General features: G+C 43.2%; 1 protein-coding gene across 1 annotated transcript in view; it reads left to right on the top strand.

The window, feature by feature from the left end:
- The first annotated feature begins 3,690 nt into the window (after nucleotides 1–3,690).
- The window catches only part of LOC109894879 (voltage-dependent calcium channel gamma-4 subunit), a 32,408-nt gene continuing 14,881 nt past the window's right edge, over nucleotides 3,691–21,217 (top strand). The window contains exon 1 of the mRNA XM_020488571.2: nucleotides 3,691–4,207. Within this exon, the coding sequence (XP_020344160.2) occupies nucleotides 3,991–4,207 (217 nt within the window). The 5' untranslated portion in view covers nucleotides 3,691–3,990. The remainder of the gene's footprint in view (nucleotides 4,208–21,217) is intronic.

Genomic DNA, 21,217 nt, shown 5'->3' with positions numbered 1-21,217 from the left:
AAACTGAAATATCAGCATTCAGACCCTTTTCTCAGTATTTTGTTGAAGCCCCTTTAGCAGCGATTACAGCCTCAAGTCTTCTTGGGTATGACGCTACAAGCCTGGTACACCTGTATTTGGAGAGATTCTCCCCTTCTTCACTGCAGATCCTCTCAAGCCCTGTCGGGTTGAATGGGGAGCGTCGCTGCACAACTATTTTCAGGTCTCTCCAGAGATGTTCAATCGGGTTCAAGTCCGGGCTCTGGCTGGGCCACTCAAGGACTAACGTGTTAGTAAACCCGCTACAATCATGCAGTAACGTTAGCGTATAGTCAGTAAGCAATTTAGCTGGTATACGCTCCCCATCCCAAAGCCACTCCTGCGTTGTCTTGGCTGTGTGCTTAGGGTCTTTGTCCTGTTGGAAGGTGAACATTCACCCCAGTCTGAGATCCTTAGTGCTCTGGAGCAAGTTTTCATCAAGGAACTCTCTGTACTTTGCTCCATTCATCTTTCCCTCGATCCTGATTAGTCTCCCAGTCCCTGCCCCTGAAAACATCCCCACAACATGATGCTGCCAATACCATGCTTCACCATAGAGATGGTATTGGCCAGGTGATGAGCGGTGCCTGGTTTCCTCCAGACATGACGCTTGGCATTCAGGCCAAAGAGTTCAATATTGGTTTCATCAGACCAGAGAATCTTGTTTCTCATAGTCTGAGAGTCCTTTAGGTGCCTTTTGGCAATCTCCTAGCGGGCTATCATGTGACTTTTACTGAGGAGTGGCTTCTGTCTGGCCACTGTACCATAAAGGCCTGATTGGTGGAGTGCTGCAGAGATGGTTGTCCTTCTGGAAGGTTCTCCCATCGCCACAGAGGAACTCTGGAGCTCTGTCAGAGTGACGATCGGGTTCTTGGTCACCTCCCTGACCAAGGCCCTTCTCCCCTGATTGCTCAGTTTGGCCAGGCGGCCAGCTCTAGGAAGTCTTGGGGGTTCCAAAATTCTCCCATTTAAAAATGATGGAGGGCACCGTGTTCTTGCAGATCTTCAATGCTGCAGACATTATTTTGTACCCTTCCCCAGATCTCTGCCTCGACACAATCCTGTCTCGGAGCTCTATGGACAATTCCCTCAACCTTATGGCTTGGTTTTTCCTCTGACATGTACTGTCAACAGTGGGACCTTAAATAGACAGGTGTGTGCCTTTCCAAATCATGTCAAATTGAATTTACCACAGGTGGACTCCAAACAAGTTGTAGGAACATCTCAAGGATAATACATGTAAACAGAATGCACCTTAGCTCAATTTTGAGTCTCATAGCAAAGAGTCTGAATACTTATGTAAATAAGATTTTTTTTTAATTCAAACAATTCTAAAAAATTGTTTTTCCTTTGTCATTATGGTGTATTGTGTTTAGATTAATGAGGGAAAAACATATTTAATCCATTTTAGAAAAAGGCTGTAATTTAACAAAATGTGGAAAAAGTCAAGGGGTCTGAATACTTTCCGAATGCACTATACATTTGTATGTAACACGTCATACTGATACCAAGGAGGCCTATGATTGAAACAGATGGCATCCATGCCATTTCAGTTCAAGCTCATTGCCGACCAGCGTAATCCCCTTGGAGGGGGTTATGCAGATTGTCTCTAATATTGCTGTCTGCATGAGTTCAAGATGCCAAAGACTAGCAGTAATGAAAATAACCTTTTGCTGTTCCCTCTTCTTTGTCTCACACATTACATTTCTGTTTTTTCTGGTCTTTGTCTTTCCCTCTGTGCAATACAAAGTTAGCTATTAAGAGGAAAGTGATGAACTAAAACCACAAGGCTTTCTCTAATGCTCTATGTTCTAAAACTGTAATCATACTGAGATAAACCCACTAACATACTTACAAAGAGAAAACAACTCAACCCTGAGTACCTTCATGTCCTATCTAAACAACACCGACATGTCTCCCACTGTAATGTCTCCTCACAGAGGATGTCCCCACTCCCATTCACTGGAGCAGTTCAGGATATGCTTCAACCCCATCAAGTGGCCCATTTCTCTCTCTCTCTCACACACACACACACACACACACACAGACAGGAAGTGAATCAGAGAGCGGCTGGGGGCTTTCTTTCAAAGGGATGGGACATAAACGACAGCGAGGTAGCCAAGCCCAGCAGGCTCTCTCTCGCTCTGTGTGTCTGTGAAAGGGAAACGCTCTGCAAAAGGCGAAACGCCCGGACCTTAAAGAGACTGTTCACCCCCTGAAATTACAGTTAAATTGGACATAACTCTCAAAAGTGGTCTCAAGTCTGCAGACCACAATTCCAATAAATGGGAGTTGGAGGTTTGATGACAAGCTTAAATTCAGCCGTGAATTATCTGCACTCTTTTTTTGTGAATTAATCTCACATTTTTTGTGGTCAAATTTATGGTCATTTTCTGACCATTTCTACACTGAAGAAAAATATAAAATGCAACATATTGGTACCATGTTTCATGAGCTGAAATAAAAGATCCCAGAAATGTTCCATACACATAAAAACCTTATTTAACTCAAATTTTGTGTACAAATTTGTTTACATCCTTGTTAGTGAGCATTTCTCCTTTGCCAAGATCATCCATCCACCTGACAGGTGTGGCATATCAAGAAGCTGATTAAACAGCAGGATCGTTACATAGGTACACCTTGTGCTGGGGACAATAAAAGGCCACTCTAAAATGTCTCAAGTTTTGAAGGAGTGTGCAAATGGCATGCTGACTGTCCATCAGAGCTGTTGCCAGAGAATTGAATGTTCATTTCTATACCATAACCTGCCTCCAACGTTGTTTTAGAGTATTTGTCAGCACATTCAACTGGCCTCACAACCGCAGACCGCGTGTATGGTGTCGTGTAGGCGAGTGGTTTGCTGAGTGCCCCATGGTGGCGGTGGGGTTATGGTATGGGCAGGCATAAGCTACGGACAACGAACACAATTGCATATTTTTCAATGGCAATTTGAATGCACAGAGATACCGTGACGAGATCCTGAGGCCCATTGTAGTGCCATTCATCCGCTGCCATCACCTCATGTTTCAGCATGATAATGCACGCCCCCATGTAGCAAATATCTGTACACTATTCCAGTAAGCTGAAAATGTCCCAGTTCATGTTCCAGTCATGTCACCAATTGAGCATGTTTGGAATGCTCTGGATCGACGTATGTTCCAGTTCCCGCCAATGTCCAGCAACTTCGCACAGCCATTAAAGAGGAGTGGGACATCACTCCACAGGCCACAAACAACAGCCTGATCAACGTTATGCAAAGGAGAGGTGTTGTGCTGCATGAGGCAAATGGTGGTCACACCAGATACTGACTGGTTTTCTGATCCACGCCCCTACATTTTTGAAAAGGTATCTGTGACTAACAGACACATATCTGTATTCCCAGTCATGTGAAATCCATAGATTAGGGTCTAATTGATGTATTTAAAATGACAGATTTCTTTATATGAACTGTGACTCAGTAAAATCTTAGAAAATGCTGCATGTTGCGTTTATTTATTTCAGTATATTTTCATTTTTTCTTCTTCAATGGGATATGGGTGTTTGCCTTATTAGATATCAGTTGTTATGTAGTATCTTTCTGATGTCGACTCGAGACCGATCATTGTCGTCGCTCATTGGTTAGTTGAATAGAAGGTGTGGTCTTGGTAGAAGATCTTGCGCTCTTGGCAAATCAATTCAGTTGAGAAGTGAAAACTAATCGCACATCGAAAAACATCCTTCGTCAAGAAACGTGCAAGTTTATCAAATTCAACCTGTGGAGGAATCAACGACTTCTGCAATGTGAACTTTGGGGAATTAAATCCTCGAGAAGCGTGCAAAGAAAAAAGCTACTGAACTTACTCATTAAGAAGCACTCCAGTTGAAGTTTACATGAAAGTGATGTTCTAGAAAAAAAACCACAAACGATAGCCATATTCTGCTGCGTGCCTCTTTAGTGTGTTTGTAGCCCGTTGTGGATTATTATGAGGCGCCATGGCGTGGTGTGACCGTGGGTGTCAGATACTGTTGACCATCGTGGGCGCTTTTGCAGCTTTCAGTCTGATGACAATAGCTATTGGGACCGACTACTGGCTCTATTCTCGGGCGTACATATGTAACGCCACCAATGTCACCACGGAGGACATGCAATCCAAGAAAACTAGAGGCGACCTGACGCACTCCGGGCTGTGGCGGATTTGTTGTATAGAAGGTACTTTGTCAGCTTTCTGGTCTTTACTTTTGAGTTTTTCATTTGGTTAATATAGGAAAGTATCTTATGAATGAATCATTGAAGTGCGTAAAAGTAGTACATGTTTAGTTTGTGAAACCAGTTTTTAGTTAACATAGTGTATTATGATAAGACTTTGTTGGGGGCGTTTGAGGAAAAACAACCTTGCCTATACTGAAATAAACTGTCCATGCACAGAGTGAAAAGTTGTTAGGACGTTTTGATAGAACAGAGGTCTTGGAGCGCGTAGTATAGCTGGAGATGTAGGCTATAATTGTGGGCGCGTTATACCATTATGTATCCCTGTGCGTAATGCAACGTATTAGACCTACTTTTTGGTTTTGCTTGGGATATGACGTGGCCTCGTTACCCTATACTGTACACGCATAATGCATGGCTGTATGGAAATGTGCAATAGAACTAGTTCATAGCCTACTCAACCCGTTTATAATCCATGTCTGTTACTTTTAAGAGTGCACAACTACGAGTTCAACTTCAGATTGTTTAGATGCGCTTCTCCAAACGGCGGTTCTTTGTCCATCCAGTTCAGTGTATGTGAGGCTGTTGCTTGGCAACTACACCTAAGACATTGCTATGGAAACACGGGTGAGATTTAGAAATAGAGTTATCTGCAAATAGGTTTAACTTTGATCAAATTCAAATCTTTGCTAAAATTAATCATGTCTATCCATTTGAGCCAGGTGCTGAGCTTTGTATCTATCAATACATCTTAATCAATACGATCCATCTGTTAAGTGGTGTCCTTCGATTTGGTCACATCCAGATCAATATAGCATATAAATGACATGATGGATAATTATTGGATTTTGGGTCTCTACTTTTCCCTACCAAACCCCAATTATTTACTATTCTCCATTGAAGTAGCCACTAGCCAGCTCTTCCATGTTACTTGCGTATCAACTACGTTAATAAATATGCCGCAGCTAACCGCTGTAGTGTTGAGATTGAGAAATTATTCTCTAGCGAAGTGAAGTGCCGGGGTATAATGGACACTTCCACTTAAGATTTTTATTATCAAACCTTGCTATATGATACAAAAGTGATTTGTTAGGTAAATATTATTTGGCGTTGTTTATTCTGTAGGCTAGTAAGTGAAGCATTGCATAAAACGCGTTTCTTCAAAGTCGAATCAAGTGCGCATGAAGTGTCTGAAAGTCTAGCCGGCTGATTTGGTGCTGTCCATTGTGCGTGGCGCTGAAACGTGTCTTCAGAAAGCGCGGCGGAAAGCGATGAGAGAACTAACGCAACTGGAGAAGACCATTTCAACTTCCACCGTCAATATGTTTTGAGTTAACAGCGTGAATTACAAGCTACAGACTGCTAAATGAAATTATTCATTGGAAAAGAAGAATACTAACACACAGAGAGAGAGAGAGAGAGAGAGAGCGAGAGAAGTCAAGATGGACCAAAAAAATACATTTCTCAATCATTGCTATTCCATGCATGTCCACAGCTGGGCAACACAATGTCAAGTGGCAACATTACCAACCCAATCCGCTTTCCCTTTCTCAACCATCTATACTTTCCCTACCTTTTCTCCAACCCCTAACGTGACACAACATGTATGTAGCAAACCATAAGTTACTAAATTGCCCTCACACTACTCTCCTCTTTAACGAAGTGTTCCAAATGTAAAGCTCTTTATTTAGTGCCTTGAAAAACATGTTCTTCGCTGCGTGAGAGCATAGGGGAGGCGTTTAAGACGCGCACGGAACAATTTGAGCCTTCTTCCCAGCTCGCCTTAAATCAAACAAGAACTCCCACCTAACTAGCGCTTCCTTCCTGTGTCGACGGGAGACGAGATGACGTGCTTCAAAGAGAGTGAGAGGGGTCTTATTTCCTTCCGTCTAAGTAGATAGACACCTGTTGAATGACTGTCAATCTCGCTCTGAGGTGTTCTTTCTTTGTGTTATTGAATGGCTATTGTTGCTTGCCAGACTGAATAAGAAAGACTTCTTGATGATAATGAAGATGGTACATGGGTCTTGTTGGGTGTTTTGAAATGTGAGGTAATCGTTGAATGATGTTTGTAATAAGCAAAGGGGGGCTGTGAGAGACTGTTTATAGCTGGCAAAACACATTTTGGGGGTTTCAAAACATTGTGCTGTGTGTACGCACGTCTATGCGAACACCCGCCAGTCCCTGTATGAATGAGTTAGTAGGATGTCAAAGGGCTCCTCTGAGATGTAGGCATGAAATGTGCTTCTTGGGCACCAGGAGGAGGTTGCCATGGCAAAGCTATGCTGAGTAATAAAGGATGCACTGTTGTCTCCCAGGCAGACAGACAGAGTTTCCACTAGTAACCACAGGCACAAAGTCAAAATGGTCTATATCGTAAAAATGTAAGCTTAGGTTAGTAGTGTGTTTAGATTTAAAATCACATTTTATGACGAGAAATTCTAGAAATAGGCAGGGTTTATGACTTTGTGGCTGTGGTAACTAGTAATGACTGTTTATCTCTCTCATCACCAACTTTATTAGGCCAACGGGTCAAACATATCAGCTGTGTTCCAATTGTCTAAGATGGCTTCCTATCTTAGACAATCTCTTTGATCAGTGATCTGAAAATATGTGTGTGGGGGGGGGGGGGGGGTGATGACAGATATGTCATCAGAATGAGTGCTTCATCCAGTATCACCTGTGACAGCTGTGATTAGCCAGCCGCATCCCCTACCAGCCATTATTCACCTGCTTTTCTCTGTTAGCTCTTTCTGCACATCTCCATCAGTAAAAAATAAGTCAATAATTGCCTCCCGAGTGGAGCAGCGGTTTAAGGCACTGCATCACATTGCCTGAGGTGTCACTGCAGCCCGAGTGCCATCCCAGGCTGTGTCACAGCCGGCTGTGACCGGGAGACCCATGAGGCAGCACAGCATCGTCCAGGTTAGGGGAAGGTTTGGCCGGCTGGGATTTTCCTTATCCCGCCGCGCTCTAGCGACTACTTGTGGTAGGCCGGGCGCCTGCAAGCTGACCTACGGTCGCCAGTTGTATGGTGTTTCCTCTGACACATTGCTGCGGCTGGCTTCTGGGTTAAGTGAGCAGTCCGTCAAGAAGTAGTGTGACTTGGCAGGGTCATATTTCGGAGGACGCATGGCTCTCAACCTTCGCCTCTCCCGAGTCCTTACGGGATTTGCAGCGATGGGACAAGACTGTAACTACCAATTGGGGAGAAAAAGGTTGTAAAAGTACCAAAAAATGAAACAAATGAAATGATGATGTGAGCTGTGGTTGTGCAGACATTGAGGAATCTTCTGGTGTTACATTTGTTTAATTATTGGAGTAGCTCACAGTGGGAGCAAAGTGGATACATTGTATCTTTTCATTGTTAGAACCAAGAATACAGGCCAGTCTGGCTATCAAGCCAACCTGGTCTCAGAGCATTTCGTATATTCTTCTGTATGTAAAACTGAGACACACCATTTAGTATGATATGTTACATTTTGCATGGTATGTATTCATTTGTGGATATCCCATTTTGTATGATATACACATTTTAATTTGTAACATATGTTGCAAATTTGTAACATATGTTACAAATTAAAATGTGTATATCATACAAAATGGGATATCCACAAATTAATATATATATATATATATATATATATATATATACTGCTCAAATATACACTAAAATAACACATCCTAGATCTGAATGAATGAAATATTCTTATTAAATACTTTTTTCTTTACATAGTTGAATGTGCTGACAACAAAATCACACAAAAAGTATCAATGGAAATCAAATTTATCAACCCATGGAGGTCTGGATTTGGAGTCACACTCAAAATTAAAGTGGAAAACCACAATACAGGCTGATCCAACTTTGATGTAATGTCCTTAAAACAAGTCAAAATGAGGCTCAGTAGTGTGTGTGGCCTACACGTGCCTGTATGACCTCCCTACAACGCCTGGGCATGCTCCTGATGAGGTGGCTCCCAGACCTGAACTAAAGCATCCGCCAACTCCTGGACAGTCTGTGGTGCAACGTGGCGTTGGTGGACGAAGCGAGACATGATGTCACAGATGTGCTCAATTGGATTCAGGTCTGGGGAACTGGCGGGCCAGTCCATAGCATCAATGCCTTCCTCTTGCAGGAACTGCTAACACACTCCACCCACATGAGGTCTAGCATTATCTTTCATTAGGAGGAACCCAGGGCCAACCGCACCAGCATATGGTCTCACAAGGGGTCTGAGGATCTCATCTCGGTACCTAATGGCAGTCAGGCTACCTCTGGCGAGCACATGGAGGGCTGTGCGGCCCCCCAAAGAAATGCCACCCCACACCATGACTGACCCACCGCCAAACCGGTCATGCTGGAGGATGTTGCAGGCAGCAGAACGTTCCACGGTGTCTCCAGACTGTCACGTCTGTCACATGTGCTCAGTGTGAACCTGCTTTCATCTGTGAAGAGCACAGGGCGCCAGTGGCGAATTTGCCAATCTTGGTGCTCTCTGGCAAATGCCAAACGTCCTCACGGTGTTGGGCTGTAAGCACAACCCCCACCTGTGGACGTCGGGCCCTCATACCACCCTCATGGAGTCTGTTTCTGACCGTTTCAGCAGACACATGCACATTTGTGGCCTGCTGGAGGTCGTTTTGCAGGGCTCTGGCAGTGCTCCTCCTGCTCCTCCTTGCACAAAGGCGGAGTTAGCGGTCCTGCTGCTCCACGTCTCCTGATGTACTGGCCTGTCTCCTGGTAGCGCCTCCATGCTCTGGACACTACGCTGACAGACACAGCAAACCTTCTTGCCACAGCTCGCATTGATGTCCCATCCTGGATGAGCTGCACTACCTGAGCCACTTGTGTGGGTTGTAGACTCCGTCTCATGCTACCACTAGAGTGAAAGCACCGCCAGCATTCAAAAGTGACCAAAACATCAGCCAGGAAGCATAGGAACTGAGAAGTGGTCTGTGGTTACCACCTGCAGAACCACTCCTTTATTGGGGGTGTCTTGCTAATTGCCTATAATTTCCACCTGTTGTCTATTCCATTTGCACAACAGCATGTAGAATTTATTGTCAATCAGTGTTGCTTCCTAAGTGGACAGTTTGATTTCACAGAAGTGTGATTGACTTGGAGTTACATTGTGTTGTTTAAGTGTTCCCTTAATTTTTTTTAGCAGTGTATATGTTACAAATTCTAGCTAGGTGGCTAACATTAGCTAGCTTGCTAACAGAAGCTAGGCTAGGGTTTATGGTTAAGGTTAGGGTTAGCTAACATGCTAAGAAGTTGCAAAGTAGCTAAAAAGTAGTAAGTAGTTGAAAAGTTGCTCAAATGCTGAAGTTATCCGTGATGACATTCGAACTCGCAACCTTTGGTTTGCTAGAACGTTCGTTATATGCCCGCCCAACCACCCTACTTTTGTTTTTGCCTTAAGTAACTATCGGTCTTATATAACCATACCAAACGTCACATATACTAATTTGAGTGTCCCGGATTTAGCTTATTTTGTTACCTCTAGTCAATGAGGTCAAGCTAGTCACGCAGCCCCAGTGCCATAGAGGGAAAGCGGAGCACAGTGACAGTCATGCTTGCACCTTTTATGTCGTTGAAAACCACGTCTCACGTTTTATATAATTTCATAAACCACGTTGCGTGCCATTTTAAACTACTCAGGCCGCTGATTGTTGTTTTGATAAACTACCTTGTTACCTAAACAACCTGGTAACTTGACCAATAGGCTATGCACAAATGTGGATTGCACAGGAAGAATGAAAAAGGAAATGATAGCCTACTCAAAGAGATGGTGCTTCAAAGGTAAGATGCATATGCCTTATATAAATAATTCTAAACTGTGTCTTAAATCAAAAATCTATATTTTTCTGGTGTTCCTTCAATTCTGTTTGGTGCCTAACTTTTCTAAGTTGGGAGCCGTGTGTGTGTGAGCGAGACCTTGAGGCAATTTTAGATTGAGTACTGCCCTGTATCCAATGCTACAGCGTACACCAGAACCAATGCTAATGATATCTCCCTGTAAATATCCTGGGTAAATCATGAGTCTGTGTGCTTAGCTGACTTCTATAGGCTGAGTGATACCTTCTTAGGGTTTTGTTAGAACATTGGGCTACAATTCATGTCAAGAAAGAGAGAGTGATGTGAGTCTGTGTGTAAGAGAGAGAGGATATGTGTGAGACAGGGAGGTAGAGTAAGTATGTGTGGAAATATACCACGTAAAGTTATCTGAAAGGTAAGCTAAAGATGGTGTGTTTTCCCCTTACTGCCACAATGATGTGCAGATCAATATGCATTTACAGATGCATTTACAGTTGATGTCGGAAGTTTACATATACACTTAGGTTGGAGTCATTAACTCGTTTTTCAACCACTCCACAAATTTCCTGTTAACAAACTATAGTTTTGGCAAGTCGGTTAGGACATCTACTTTGTGCATGACACAAGTAATTTTTCCAACAATTGTTTACAGACAGATTATTGATCTCAATTATTGATTATTATTGAGCATGGATTCAGATTGTTTAATAGTCTCATGTACAGAGTTGCAGGTGCGATTGCAGGGCACAGTGAAAATCTTAGGCGTCGAGCTCCAACATGCAGGGAAGCAACAGGAGAAAGAATTTCCATAGGGGGAGTAGCAGGTAAGGTAAGTGAGAGTTGAGACAACACTACGCAACAACACTATACTAATCCAACAATGGTTGTACATGAACAATGTCTGCTCATTAGAAAAATATATTATGCCTCATGCCATGTCATAGTGCGCTCTCTTTTGATGACCTCTGTAACCGTAATAGCCTTGGTTTCATGCATGTTAACATTAGAAGCCTCCTCCCTGAGTATGTTTTATTCAATGCTTTAGCAGACTCTGCCAACCCCCATGTCCTAGCCATGTCTGAATCCTGGCTTAGGAAGACCACCAAAAACTCTGAAATCTCCATCCCTAACTACAACATTTTCAGACAAGATAGAACGACCAAAGGGGGCGGTGTTGCAATCTACTGCAGAGATAGCCTGCAGAGTTCTGTCCTACTATCCAGGTCTGTACCCAAACAATTTGAACTTCTATTTTTAAAAACCACCTCTCTAAAAACAAGTCTCTCACCGTTGCCGCCTGCTATAGACCACCCTCTGCCCCCAGCTGTGCTCTGGACACCATATGTGAACTGAGTGCCCCCCATCTATCTTCAGAGCACATGCTGTTAGGTGACATAAACTGGGACATGCTTAACACCCCAGCCATCCTGCAATTTAAGCTTGATGCCCTCAATCTCACACAAATTATCAATGAACCTACCAGGTACCACCCCAAAGCCGTAAACACGGGCACCCTCATAGATATCATCCTAACCAACTTGCCCTCTAAATACCCCTCTGCTGTTTTCAACCAAGATCTCAGTGATCATTGCCTGCATCCTTAATGGGTCAGCGGTCAAACGACCTCTACTCATCACTGTCAACCGCTCCCTGAAACACTTCAGCGAGCAGGCCTTTCTAATCGACCTGGCCCGGGTATCCTGGAAGGATATTGACTTCATCCTGTCAGTAGAGGATGCCTGGTTATTTTTTTAAATGCCTTCCTCACCATCTTAAATAAGCATGCCCCATTCAATAAATTTAGAACCAGGAACAGATATAGCCCTTGGTTCTCTCCAGACTTGACTGCCCTTAACCAACACAAAAACATCCTATGGCGTTCTGCATTAGCATCGAACAGCCCCCGTGATTTGCAACTTTTCAGGGAAGTTAGAAACCAATATACACAGGCAGTTAGAAAAACCAAGGCTAGCTTTTTCAAGCAGACATTTGCTTCCTGCAACACAAACTCAAAAGTTCTGGGACACTGTAAAGTCCATGGAGAATGAGAACACCTCCTCCCAGCTGCCCACTGCACTGAGGATAGGAAAAGCTGTCCCCACCGATAAATCCACCATAATTGAGAATTTCAATAAGCATTTTTCTACGGCTGGCCATGCTTTCCATCTGGCTACCCCTACCCCGTTCAACAGCACGGCGCCCCCCCACAACAACTCGCCCTCGCCTTCCCCATTTCTCCTTCTCCCAAATCCAGTCAGCTGATGTTCTGAAAGAGCTGCAAAATCTGGACCCCTACAAATCAGCCGGGCTAGACAATCTGGGCCCTTTCTTTCTAAAACTATCTGCCGAAATTGTTGCAACCCTTATCACTAGCCTGTTCAACCTCTCTTTCGTGTCGTCTGAGATTCCCAAATATTGGAAAGCAGCTGCGGTCATCCCCCTCTTCAAAGGGGGGAACACTCTTAAGCCGAACTGCTACAGACCTATATCTATCCTACCCTGCCTTTCTAAGGTCTTTGAAAGCCAAGTCAACAAACAGATTACCGACCATTTCGAATCCCACCCCACCTTCTCCGCTATGCAATCTGGTTTCCGAGCTGGTCATGGGTGCACCTCAGCCACGCTCAAGGTCCTAAACGATATCTTAACCGCCATCGATGACCTGGCCAAGGCTTTCGACTCTGTCAATCATCACATCCTCATCGGCAGACTCGATAGCCTTGGTTTCTCAAAAGATTGCCTCGCCTGGTTCACCAACTACTTCTCTGATAGAGTTCAGTGTGTCAAATCGGAGGGCCTGTTATCCGGGCCTCTGGCAGTCTCTATGGGGGTGCCACAGCACTCAATTCTTGGGTCGACTCTCTTCTCTGTATACATCAATGATGTCGCTCTTGCTGCTGGTGAGTCTCTGATCCACCTCTACGCAGACGACACCATTCTGTATACTTCTGGCCATTCTTTGGACACTGTGTTAACAACCATCCAGGCGAGCTTGAATGCCATACAACTCTCCTTCCGTGGCCTCCAACTGCTCTTAAATATAAGTCAAACTAAATGCATGCTTTTCAACCGATCGCTGCCTGCACCTGCACGCCCGTCCAGGATCACTGTTCTGGACGGTTCTGACTTAGAATATGTGGACAACTACAAATACCTAGGTGTCTGGTTAGACTGTCAACTCTCCTTCCAGACTCACATAAAACATCTCCAATCCAAAGTTAAACCTAGAATTGGCTTCCTATTTCACAACAAATCATCCTTCACTCATGCTGCCAAACGTACCCTTGTAAAACTGACCATCCTACCGATCCTCAACTTTGGCGATGTCATTTACAAAATAGCCTCCAATACCCTACTCAATAAATTGGATGCAGTCTATCACAGTGTCATCCATTTTGTCACCAAAGCCCCATATACTACCCACCATTGCGACCTGTACGCTCTCGTTGGATGGCCCTCGCTTGATACTAGTCGCCAAACGCACTGGCTCCAGGTCATCTACAAGACCCTGCTAGGTAAAGTCCCCCCCTTATCTCAGCTCGCTGGTCCCCATAGCAGCACCCACCTGTAGCACGCGCTCCAGCAGGTATATCTCTCTGGTCACCCCCAAAACCAATTCCTCCTTTGGCCGCCTCTCCTTCCAGTTCTCTGCTGCCAATGACTGGAACGAACTACAAAAATCTCTGAAACTGGAAACACTTATCTCCCTCACTAGCTTTAAGCACCAGCTGTCAGAGCAGCTCACATATTACTGCACCTGTACATAGTCCATCTATAATTTAGCCCAAACAACTACCTCTTCCCCTACTGTATTCATTTATTTATTTAGCTCCTTTGCACCCCATTATTTCTATTTCTACTTTGCACATTCTTCCACTGCAAATCTACCATTCCAGTGTTTTACTTGCTATATTGTATTTACTTCGCCACCATGGCCTTTTTTTTGCCTTTACTTCCCTTATCTCACCTCATTTTGTATATAGACTTGGTTTTTCTACTGTATTATTGACTGTATGTTTGTTTTACTCCATGTGTAACTCTGTGTAGTTGTATGTGTCGAACTGCTTTGCTTTATCTTGGCCAGGTCGCAATTGAAAATGAGAACTTGTTCTCAACTTGCCTACCTGGTTAAATAAAGGTGAAATAAAATAAACAGTGGAAGTGAAGCTAAAATGGTTCCCAATATTCAATGCACTTCTGTGTTGAGCTGTGAAGGCACTCACTCAGTCTTAGAGATTGCAGTTTTGCCATACATTGGGGTTGCTTAATTGTCATAATTAAAAATGACAATACAAATTGATTGCCAAAGAAGACATGCCTATTATAATGCTGATTATTTTGTTACCCCACTGATTTTCATACAAAACAAACAATTTAACCTGTGAATTATTAATTTATTTGAAATGATTGTCAAATCTGCGAGGGACATTTTCTATCACAGCTAGGAAATGATGTATTTTAGTGGTTAGGGTGTACCACAGTTAGACAGTCAATTTTCAAAAAACACACCCCACCACTATGGGCAGCAGCGGCCAGGCCAGATGATTTTTAAGTGCAAACAGGGTTAAGAAAGTGTGATTGCTCACAGGCAGGGGTTGGAATCAACAATTTTTTTCTAATAATTTCGTTCTGAACAGAACCATTTTTTTTTTGTTCCATTCCACTGTTCCAACCTGCAAAATAAAGTTCTGAACCGGTTCTAACCCCAAAAAAGTTATGGTTTATATTGTTCCTTTTTAAACCTCTGAAATGTTTACATTTAGCTCAACATTAAATTCATTCACCAATCAGTGAGGATAGAGTGACTTGCTATGGAGTGGGCAATCTATAGTTGTTTACATGTGCGATGGACAGACAACTGTAGGGCTCAAGATGACAACTAAATGTTGCGTATTGCGAAAGAGCGAGAGAGGTTGGAGGAGGCTTGGCTTGAAGAGCTTATTGACATGCATTATCTGAATTAGGCCCACAGAATTATACATTCAGAGGAGCGGCTTCTATGGAGGAACTTTGAATGTCTTTGAACTTCAGAGAGTTGGCTAAACGTTCAACCCGAGCTAGCTAAGAAGCTGTGTGTGCAGAGCGGCACCAGAATTAAAAACACAACTTATCTTTTTGAATGTTAATAAATCCAATGTGAAACGTGATAACATTAGTATCCTTAACTAGCATTGAAAAAGTTAATTCTAATTAAATAAATAACTTTACCCTAATTTCTGAATCCCGCTTGTAACGTCAGTAGGCTACAGTAGTTTAGGAAGTGGAGGGGCAGGTAGCCTACACATGCACACACACATTGACAGAAATGTCTACATAAACTAAAGGTTAAAAAAATAACACAATAAAATAACAATAATGAGGCTATATACAGGGGGTACCGGTACTGCGTCAACGTGCGGGGGTACAGGTTAGTCGAAGTAATTTTTACATGTAGGTAGGAGTAATTCAAATATATTTATATAGCCCTTCTTACATCAGCTGATATATCAAAGTGCTGTACAGAAACCCAGCCTAAAACCCCAAACAGAAAGCAATGCAGGTGTAGAAGCACAGTGGCTAGGAAAAACTCCCTAGAAAGGCCAAAACCTAGAGAGGAACCAGGCTATGAGGGGTGGCCAGTCCTCTTCTGGCTGTGCCGGGTGGAGATTATAACAGAACATGGCCATAAATGAAGAGCATGGTCAAATAATAGTAATCACAGTGAACAGGTCAGGGTTCCATAGCCACAGGCAGAACAGTTGAAACTGGAGCAGCAGCATGGCCAGGTGAACTGGGGACAACAAGGAGTCATCATGCCAGGTAGTCCTGAGGCATGGTCCTAGGGCTCAGGTCCACAGACAGACAGACAGACAGACAGGATAGTCAGACAGACAGACAGGATAGTCAGACAGACAGACAGGATAGTCAGACAGACAGACAGGATAGTCAGACAGACAGACAGGATAGTCAGACAGACAGACAGGATAGTCAGACAGACAGACAGACCGGATAGTCAGACAGACAGACAGACCGGATAGTCAGACAGACAGACAGGACAGTCAGACAGGATAGTCAGACAGGACAGTCAGACAGGATAGTCAGACAGACAGGCAGACAGACTAGGGTCAGTCTGTTATATCTGGAGTATTTCTCCTGTCTTATCCGGTGTCCTGTGTGAATTTAAGTATATATATATCTAGAAGGGCATCAAGGAGTACATGATTATGCATAGATAATAAACAGCGATTACTATTGCCGATTTTTCCAGTACTTACAGTGCCTTGCGAAAGTATTCGGCCCCCTTGAACTTTGCGACCTTTTGCCACATTTCAGGCTTCAAACATAAAGATATAAAACTGTATTTTTTTGTGAAGAATCAACAACAAGTGGGACACAATCATGAAGTGGAACGACATTTATTGGATATTTCAAACTTTTTTAACAAATCAAAAACTGAAGAATTGGGCGTGCAAAATTATTCAGCCCCCTTAAGTTAATACTTTGTAGCGCCACCTTTTGCTGCGATTACAGCTGTAAGTCGCTTGGGGTATGTCTCTATCAGTTTTGCACATCGAGAGACTGACATTTTTTCCCATTCCTCCTTGCAAAACAGCTCGAGCTCAGTGAGGTTGGATGGAGAGCATTTGTGAACAACAGTTTTCAGTTCTTTCCACAGATTCTCGATTGGATTCAGGTCTGGACTTTGACTTGGCCATTCTAACACCTGGATATGTTTATTTTTGAACCATTCCATTGTAGATTTTGCTTTATGTTTTGGATCATTGTCTTGTTGGAAGACAAATCTCCGTCCCAGTCTCAGGTCTTTTGCAGACTCCATCAGGTTTTCTTCCAAAATGGTCCTGTATTTGGCTCCATCCATCTTCCCATCAATTTTAACCATCTTCCCTGTCCCTGCTGAAGAAAAGCAGGCCCAAACCATGATGCTGCCACCACCATGTTTGACAGTGGGGATGGTGTGTTCAGGGTGATGAGCTGTGTTGCTTTTAAGCCAAACATAACATTTTGCATTGTTGCCAAAAAGTTCAATTTTGGTTTCATCTGACCAGAGCACCTTCTTCCACATGTTTGGTGTGTCTCCCAGGTGGCTTGTGGCAAACTTTAAACAACACTTTTTATGGATATCTTTAAGAAATGGCTTTCTTCTTGCCACTCTTCCATAAAGGCCAGATTTGTGCAATATACGACTGAGTCTCCCACCTCAGCTGTAGATCTCTGCAGTTCATCCAGAGTGATCATGGGCCTCTTGGCTGCATCTCTGATCAGTCTTCTCCTTGTATGAGCTGAAAGTTTAGAGGGACGGCCAGGTCTTGGTAGATTTGCAGTGGTCTGATACTCCTTCCATTTCAATATTATCACTTGCACAGTGCTCCTTGGGATGTTTAAAGCTTGGGAAATCTTTTTGTATCCAAATCCGGCTTTAAACTTCTTCACAACAGTATCTCGGACCTGCCTGGTGTGTTCCTTGTTCTTCATGATGCTCTCTGCGCTTTTAAAGGACCTCTGAGACTATCACAGTGCAGGTGCATTTATACGGAGACTTGATTACACACAGGTGGATTGTATTTATCATCATTAGTCATTTAGGTCAACATTGAATCATTCAGAGATCCTCACTGAACTTCTGGAGAGAGTTTGCTGCACTGAAAGTAAAGGGGCTGAATAATTTAGCACGCCCAATTTTTCAGTTTTTGATTTGTTAAAAAAGTTTGAAATATCCAATAAATGTCGTTCCACTGAAACTATAGTATTGTCAAGTCGGTTAGGACATCTACTTTGTGCATGACACAAGTCATTTTTCCAACAATTGTTTACAGACAGATTATTTAACTTATAATTTACTGTATCACAATTCCAGTGGAACAGAAGTTTACATACACTAAGTTGACTGTGCCTTTAAACAGCTTGGAAAATTTCAGAAAATGATGTCATGGCTTTATAAGCTTCTGATAGGCTAATTGACATAATTTGAGTCAATTGGAGGTGTACCTGTGGATGTATTTCAAGGTCTACCTTCAAACTCAATTCCTCTTTGCTTGACATCATGGGAAAATCAAAGGTAATCAACCAAGACCTCAGAAAAAAAATTGTAGACCTCCACAAGTCTGGTTCATCCTTGGGAGCAATTGCCAAATTGCAAATCCGTTCATCTGTACAAACAATGGTACGCCATGGGACCACGCAGCTGTCATACCGCTCAGAAAGGGGACGCATTCTGTCTCCTAGAGATGAACGTACTTTGGTGCGAAAAGTGCAAATCAATCCCAGAACAACAGCAAAGAACCTTGTGAAGATGCTGGAGGAAACGGGTACAAAAATATCTATGTCCACTGTAAAATGTATTTTACTAGGCAAGTCAGTTAAGAACAAATTCTTATTTTCAATGACGGCCTAGGAACAGTGGGTTAACTGCCTGTTCAGGGGCAGAACGACAGATTTGTACCTTGTCAGCTCAGGGATTTGAACTTGCAACCTTCCGGTTACTAGTCCAACACTCTAACCACTAGGCTACCCTGCCGCTCCGAGTCCGATATTGACATAACCTGAAAGGCTGCTCAGCAAGGAAGAAGCCACTGCTCCAAAACCGCCATTAAAAAAAGCCAGACTACGGTTTGCAACTGCACATGGGGACAAAGATCGTACTTTTTTGGAGAAATGTCCTCTGGTCTGATGAAACAAATATAGAACTGTTTGGCCATAATGACCATCGTTTTGTTTGGAGGAAAAAGGGGGAGGCTTGCAAGCCGAAGAACACCATCCCAACCATGAAGCATGGGGGTGGCAGGATCATGTTGTGGGGATGCTTTGCTGCAGGAGGCACTGGTACACTTCACAAAGTAGATGGCATCATGACGACAGAAAATTATGTGGATATATTGAAGCAATATCTCAAGACATCAGTCAGGAAGGTAAAGCTTGGTTGCAAATGTTTTAAATTTTACCTTTTATTTAACTAGGCAAGTCAGTTAAGAACAAATTCTTATTTTCAATGACGGCCTAGGAACAGTTCAGGGGCAGAACGACAGATTTGTACCTTGTCAGCTCGGGGATATGAATTTGTCCAACGCTCTAACCACTAGGCTACCCTGCCGCCCCATGGGTCTTCCAAATGGACAATGACTCCAAGCATACTTCCAAAGTTGTGGCAAAATGGCTTAAGGACAACAAACTCAAGGTATTGAAGTTGCCATCACAAAGCCCTGACCTCATCCTATAGAAAATTTGTGGTCAGAACTGAAAAAGTGTGTGAGAGCAAGGAGGCCTACAAACCTGACTCGGTTACACCAGCTCTGTCAGGCGGAATGGGCCAAAATTCACCCAACTTATTGTGGCAAGCTTGTGGTAGGCTACCCGAAGTTAAAAGTTTGACCAAGTTAAACAATTTAAAGGCAATGCTACCAAATACTAATTGAGTGTATGTAAACTTCTGACCCACTGGGAATGTGATGAAAGAAATAAAAGCTGAAATAAAGAATTCTCTCTAATATTATTCTGACATTTCACATTCTTAAAGTAAAGTGGTCATCCTAACTACTTCTAAGACAGGGAATTTGTACTAGGATTAAATGTCAGGAATTGTGAAAAACTGAGTTTAAATGTATAAGGTGTATGTAAACTTCCGACTTCCAACTGTATATTCCGGACCTTACTACATTCCTCCTGCCTATGGATATGAGCAAATCAGCTATTTTCTGCAGTAGGCATAGCCTATTCTATACTGAACAAAAATCTAAACGCAACATGTAACGTGTTTGTTTCATGAGCTGAAATAAAAAGATCCCAGAAATGTTCCATGCGCACAAAAAGCTTTTTTCTCTCAATTTGTGCACACATTTGTTAACAGTTATGTAAGTGAGCGTCTGTCCTTTGCCAAGATAATCCATTCACCCGACAGGTGGGGCATATGAAGAAGCTGATTAAACAGCATGATCATTACACAGGTGCACCTTGTGCTGGGGACAATACAAGGCCACTAAAATGTGCAGTGTTGTCACACAACAATGCCACCGATGTCTCAAGTTGAGGGAGCATGCAAATGACATGCTGACTGCAGGAATGTCCACCAGAGCTGTTGCCAGATAATTGAATGTTAATTTTTCTACCATAAGCCGCCTCCAATGTTGTTACGTCCATCCGGCCTCACAACCGCAGACCATGTGTAACCACGCCACCCCAGGACCTCCACATCCAGAATTTCTGCATAAACTGTCAGAAACCATCTCAGCAAAGCTCATCTGTGTGCTCGTCTTCCTCACCAGGGTCTTGGCCTGACTGCAGTTCGACTTCGTAAACGACTTCAGTGGGCAAATACTCACCGCCGATGACCACTGGCGCGCTGGAGAAGTGTGCTGTTCACATATTTAATCTTGGTTTCAACTGAACTGGGCAGATGGCAGAACACATGGCGTGGTGTGAGCGAGTGGTTTGCTTATGTCAACGTTGTGAACAGAGTGCCTCGTGGTGGTGGTGTTATGGAATGGGCAGGCATAAGCTATGGACAATGAACACACTTGCATTTTATTGTTGGCAATGCACAGAGATACCGTGACAAGATCCTGAGGTCCATTGTCGTGCCATCACCTCATGTTTCAGCATGATAATGCACGACCCCATGTTGCAAGGATATATACACAATTCCTGGAAGCTGAAAGTATCCTAGTTCTTCCATGATCTGCATACTCACCAGACATGTCACCCATTGAGCATGTTTGGGATGCTCTGGATCGACGTGCACAACCACGTGTTCCAGTTTCCGCCAATATCCAGGAACCTTGCACAGTCATTGAAGAGGAGTGAGACAATCTTCCACCGGCCACAATGAACAGCCTGATCAACTCTGAGGCAAATGGTGGTCACACCAGATACTGGCTGTTTTTTCTGATCCACCACCCTTTTTAAGGTATCTTTGACCAACAGATGCATATCTGTATTCCCAGTCATGTGAAATCCATAGATTAGGGCCTAATTTATTTATTTCAATTGACTGATTTCCATATCAACTGTAACTGCATGTTGCATTTATATTTTTTGTTCAGTGTGTATTATACAGTAAACGGTGTGAAGTTAAATGTGTTATATTGAGTATAGGAGTGAATATCAGGGACAGATTTTTGTCCTGAGAGACGGGGCTAACAGAGATGTTAACAGCTTCACACAGATGTTTTGCATGCAAAAAAAAGTATTATTTTTGGGCCCTC

The sequence above is a fragment of the Oncorhynchus kisutch genome, linkage group LG1 (assembly GCF_002021735.2).
Source record: "Oncorhynchus kisutch isolate 150728-3 linkage group LG1, Okis_V2, whole genome shotgun sequence".
In the NCBI taxonomy this organism is placed as follows: Eukaryota; Metazoa; Chordata; class Actinopteri; order Salmoniformes; family Salmonidae; genus Oncorhynchus; species Oncorhynchus kisutch.
Note: the sequence above shows the minus strand (reverse complement) of the source record. Positions and strands in the feature narration are given on the sequence as shown.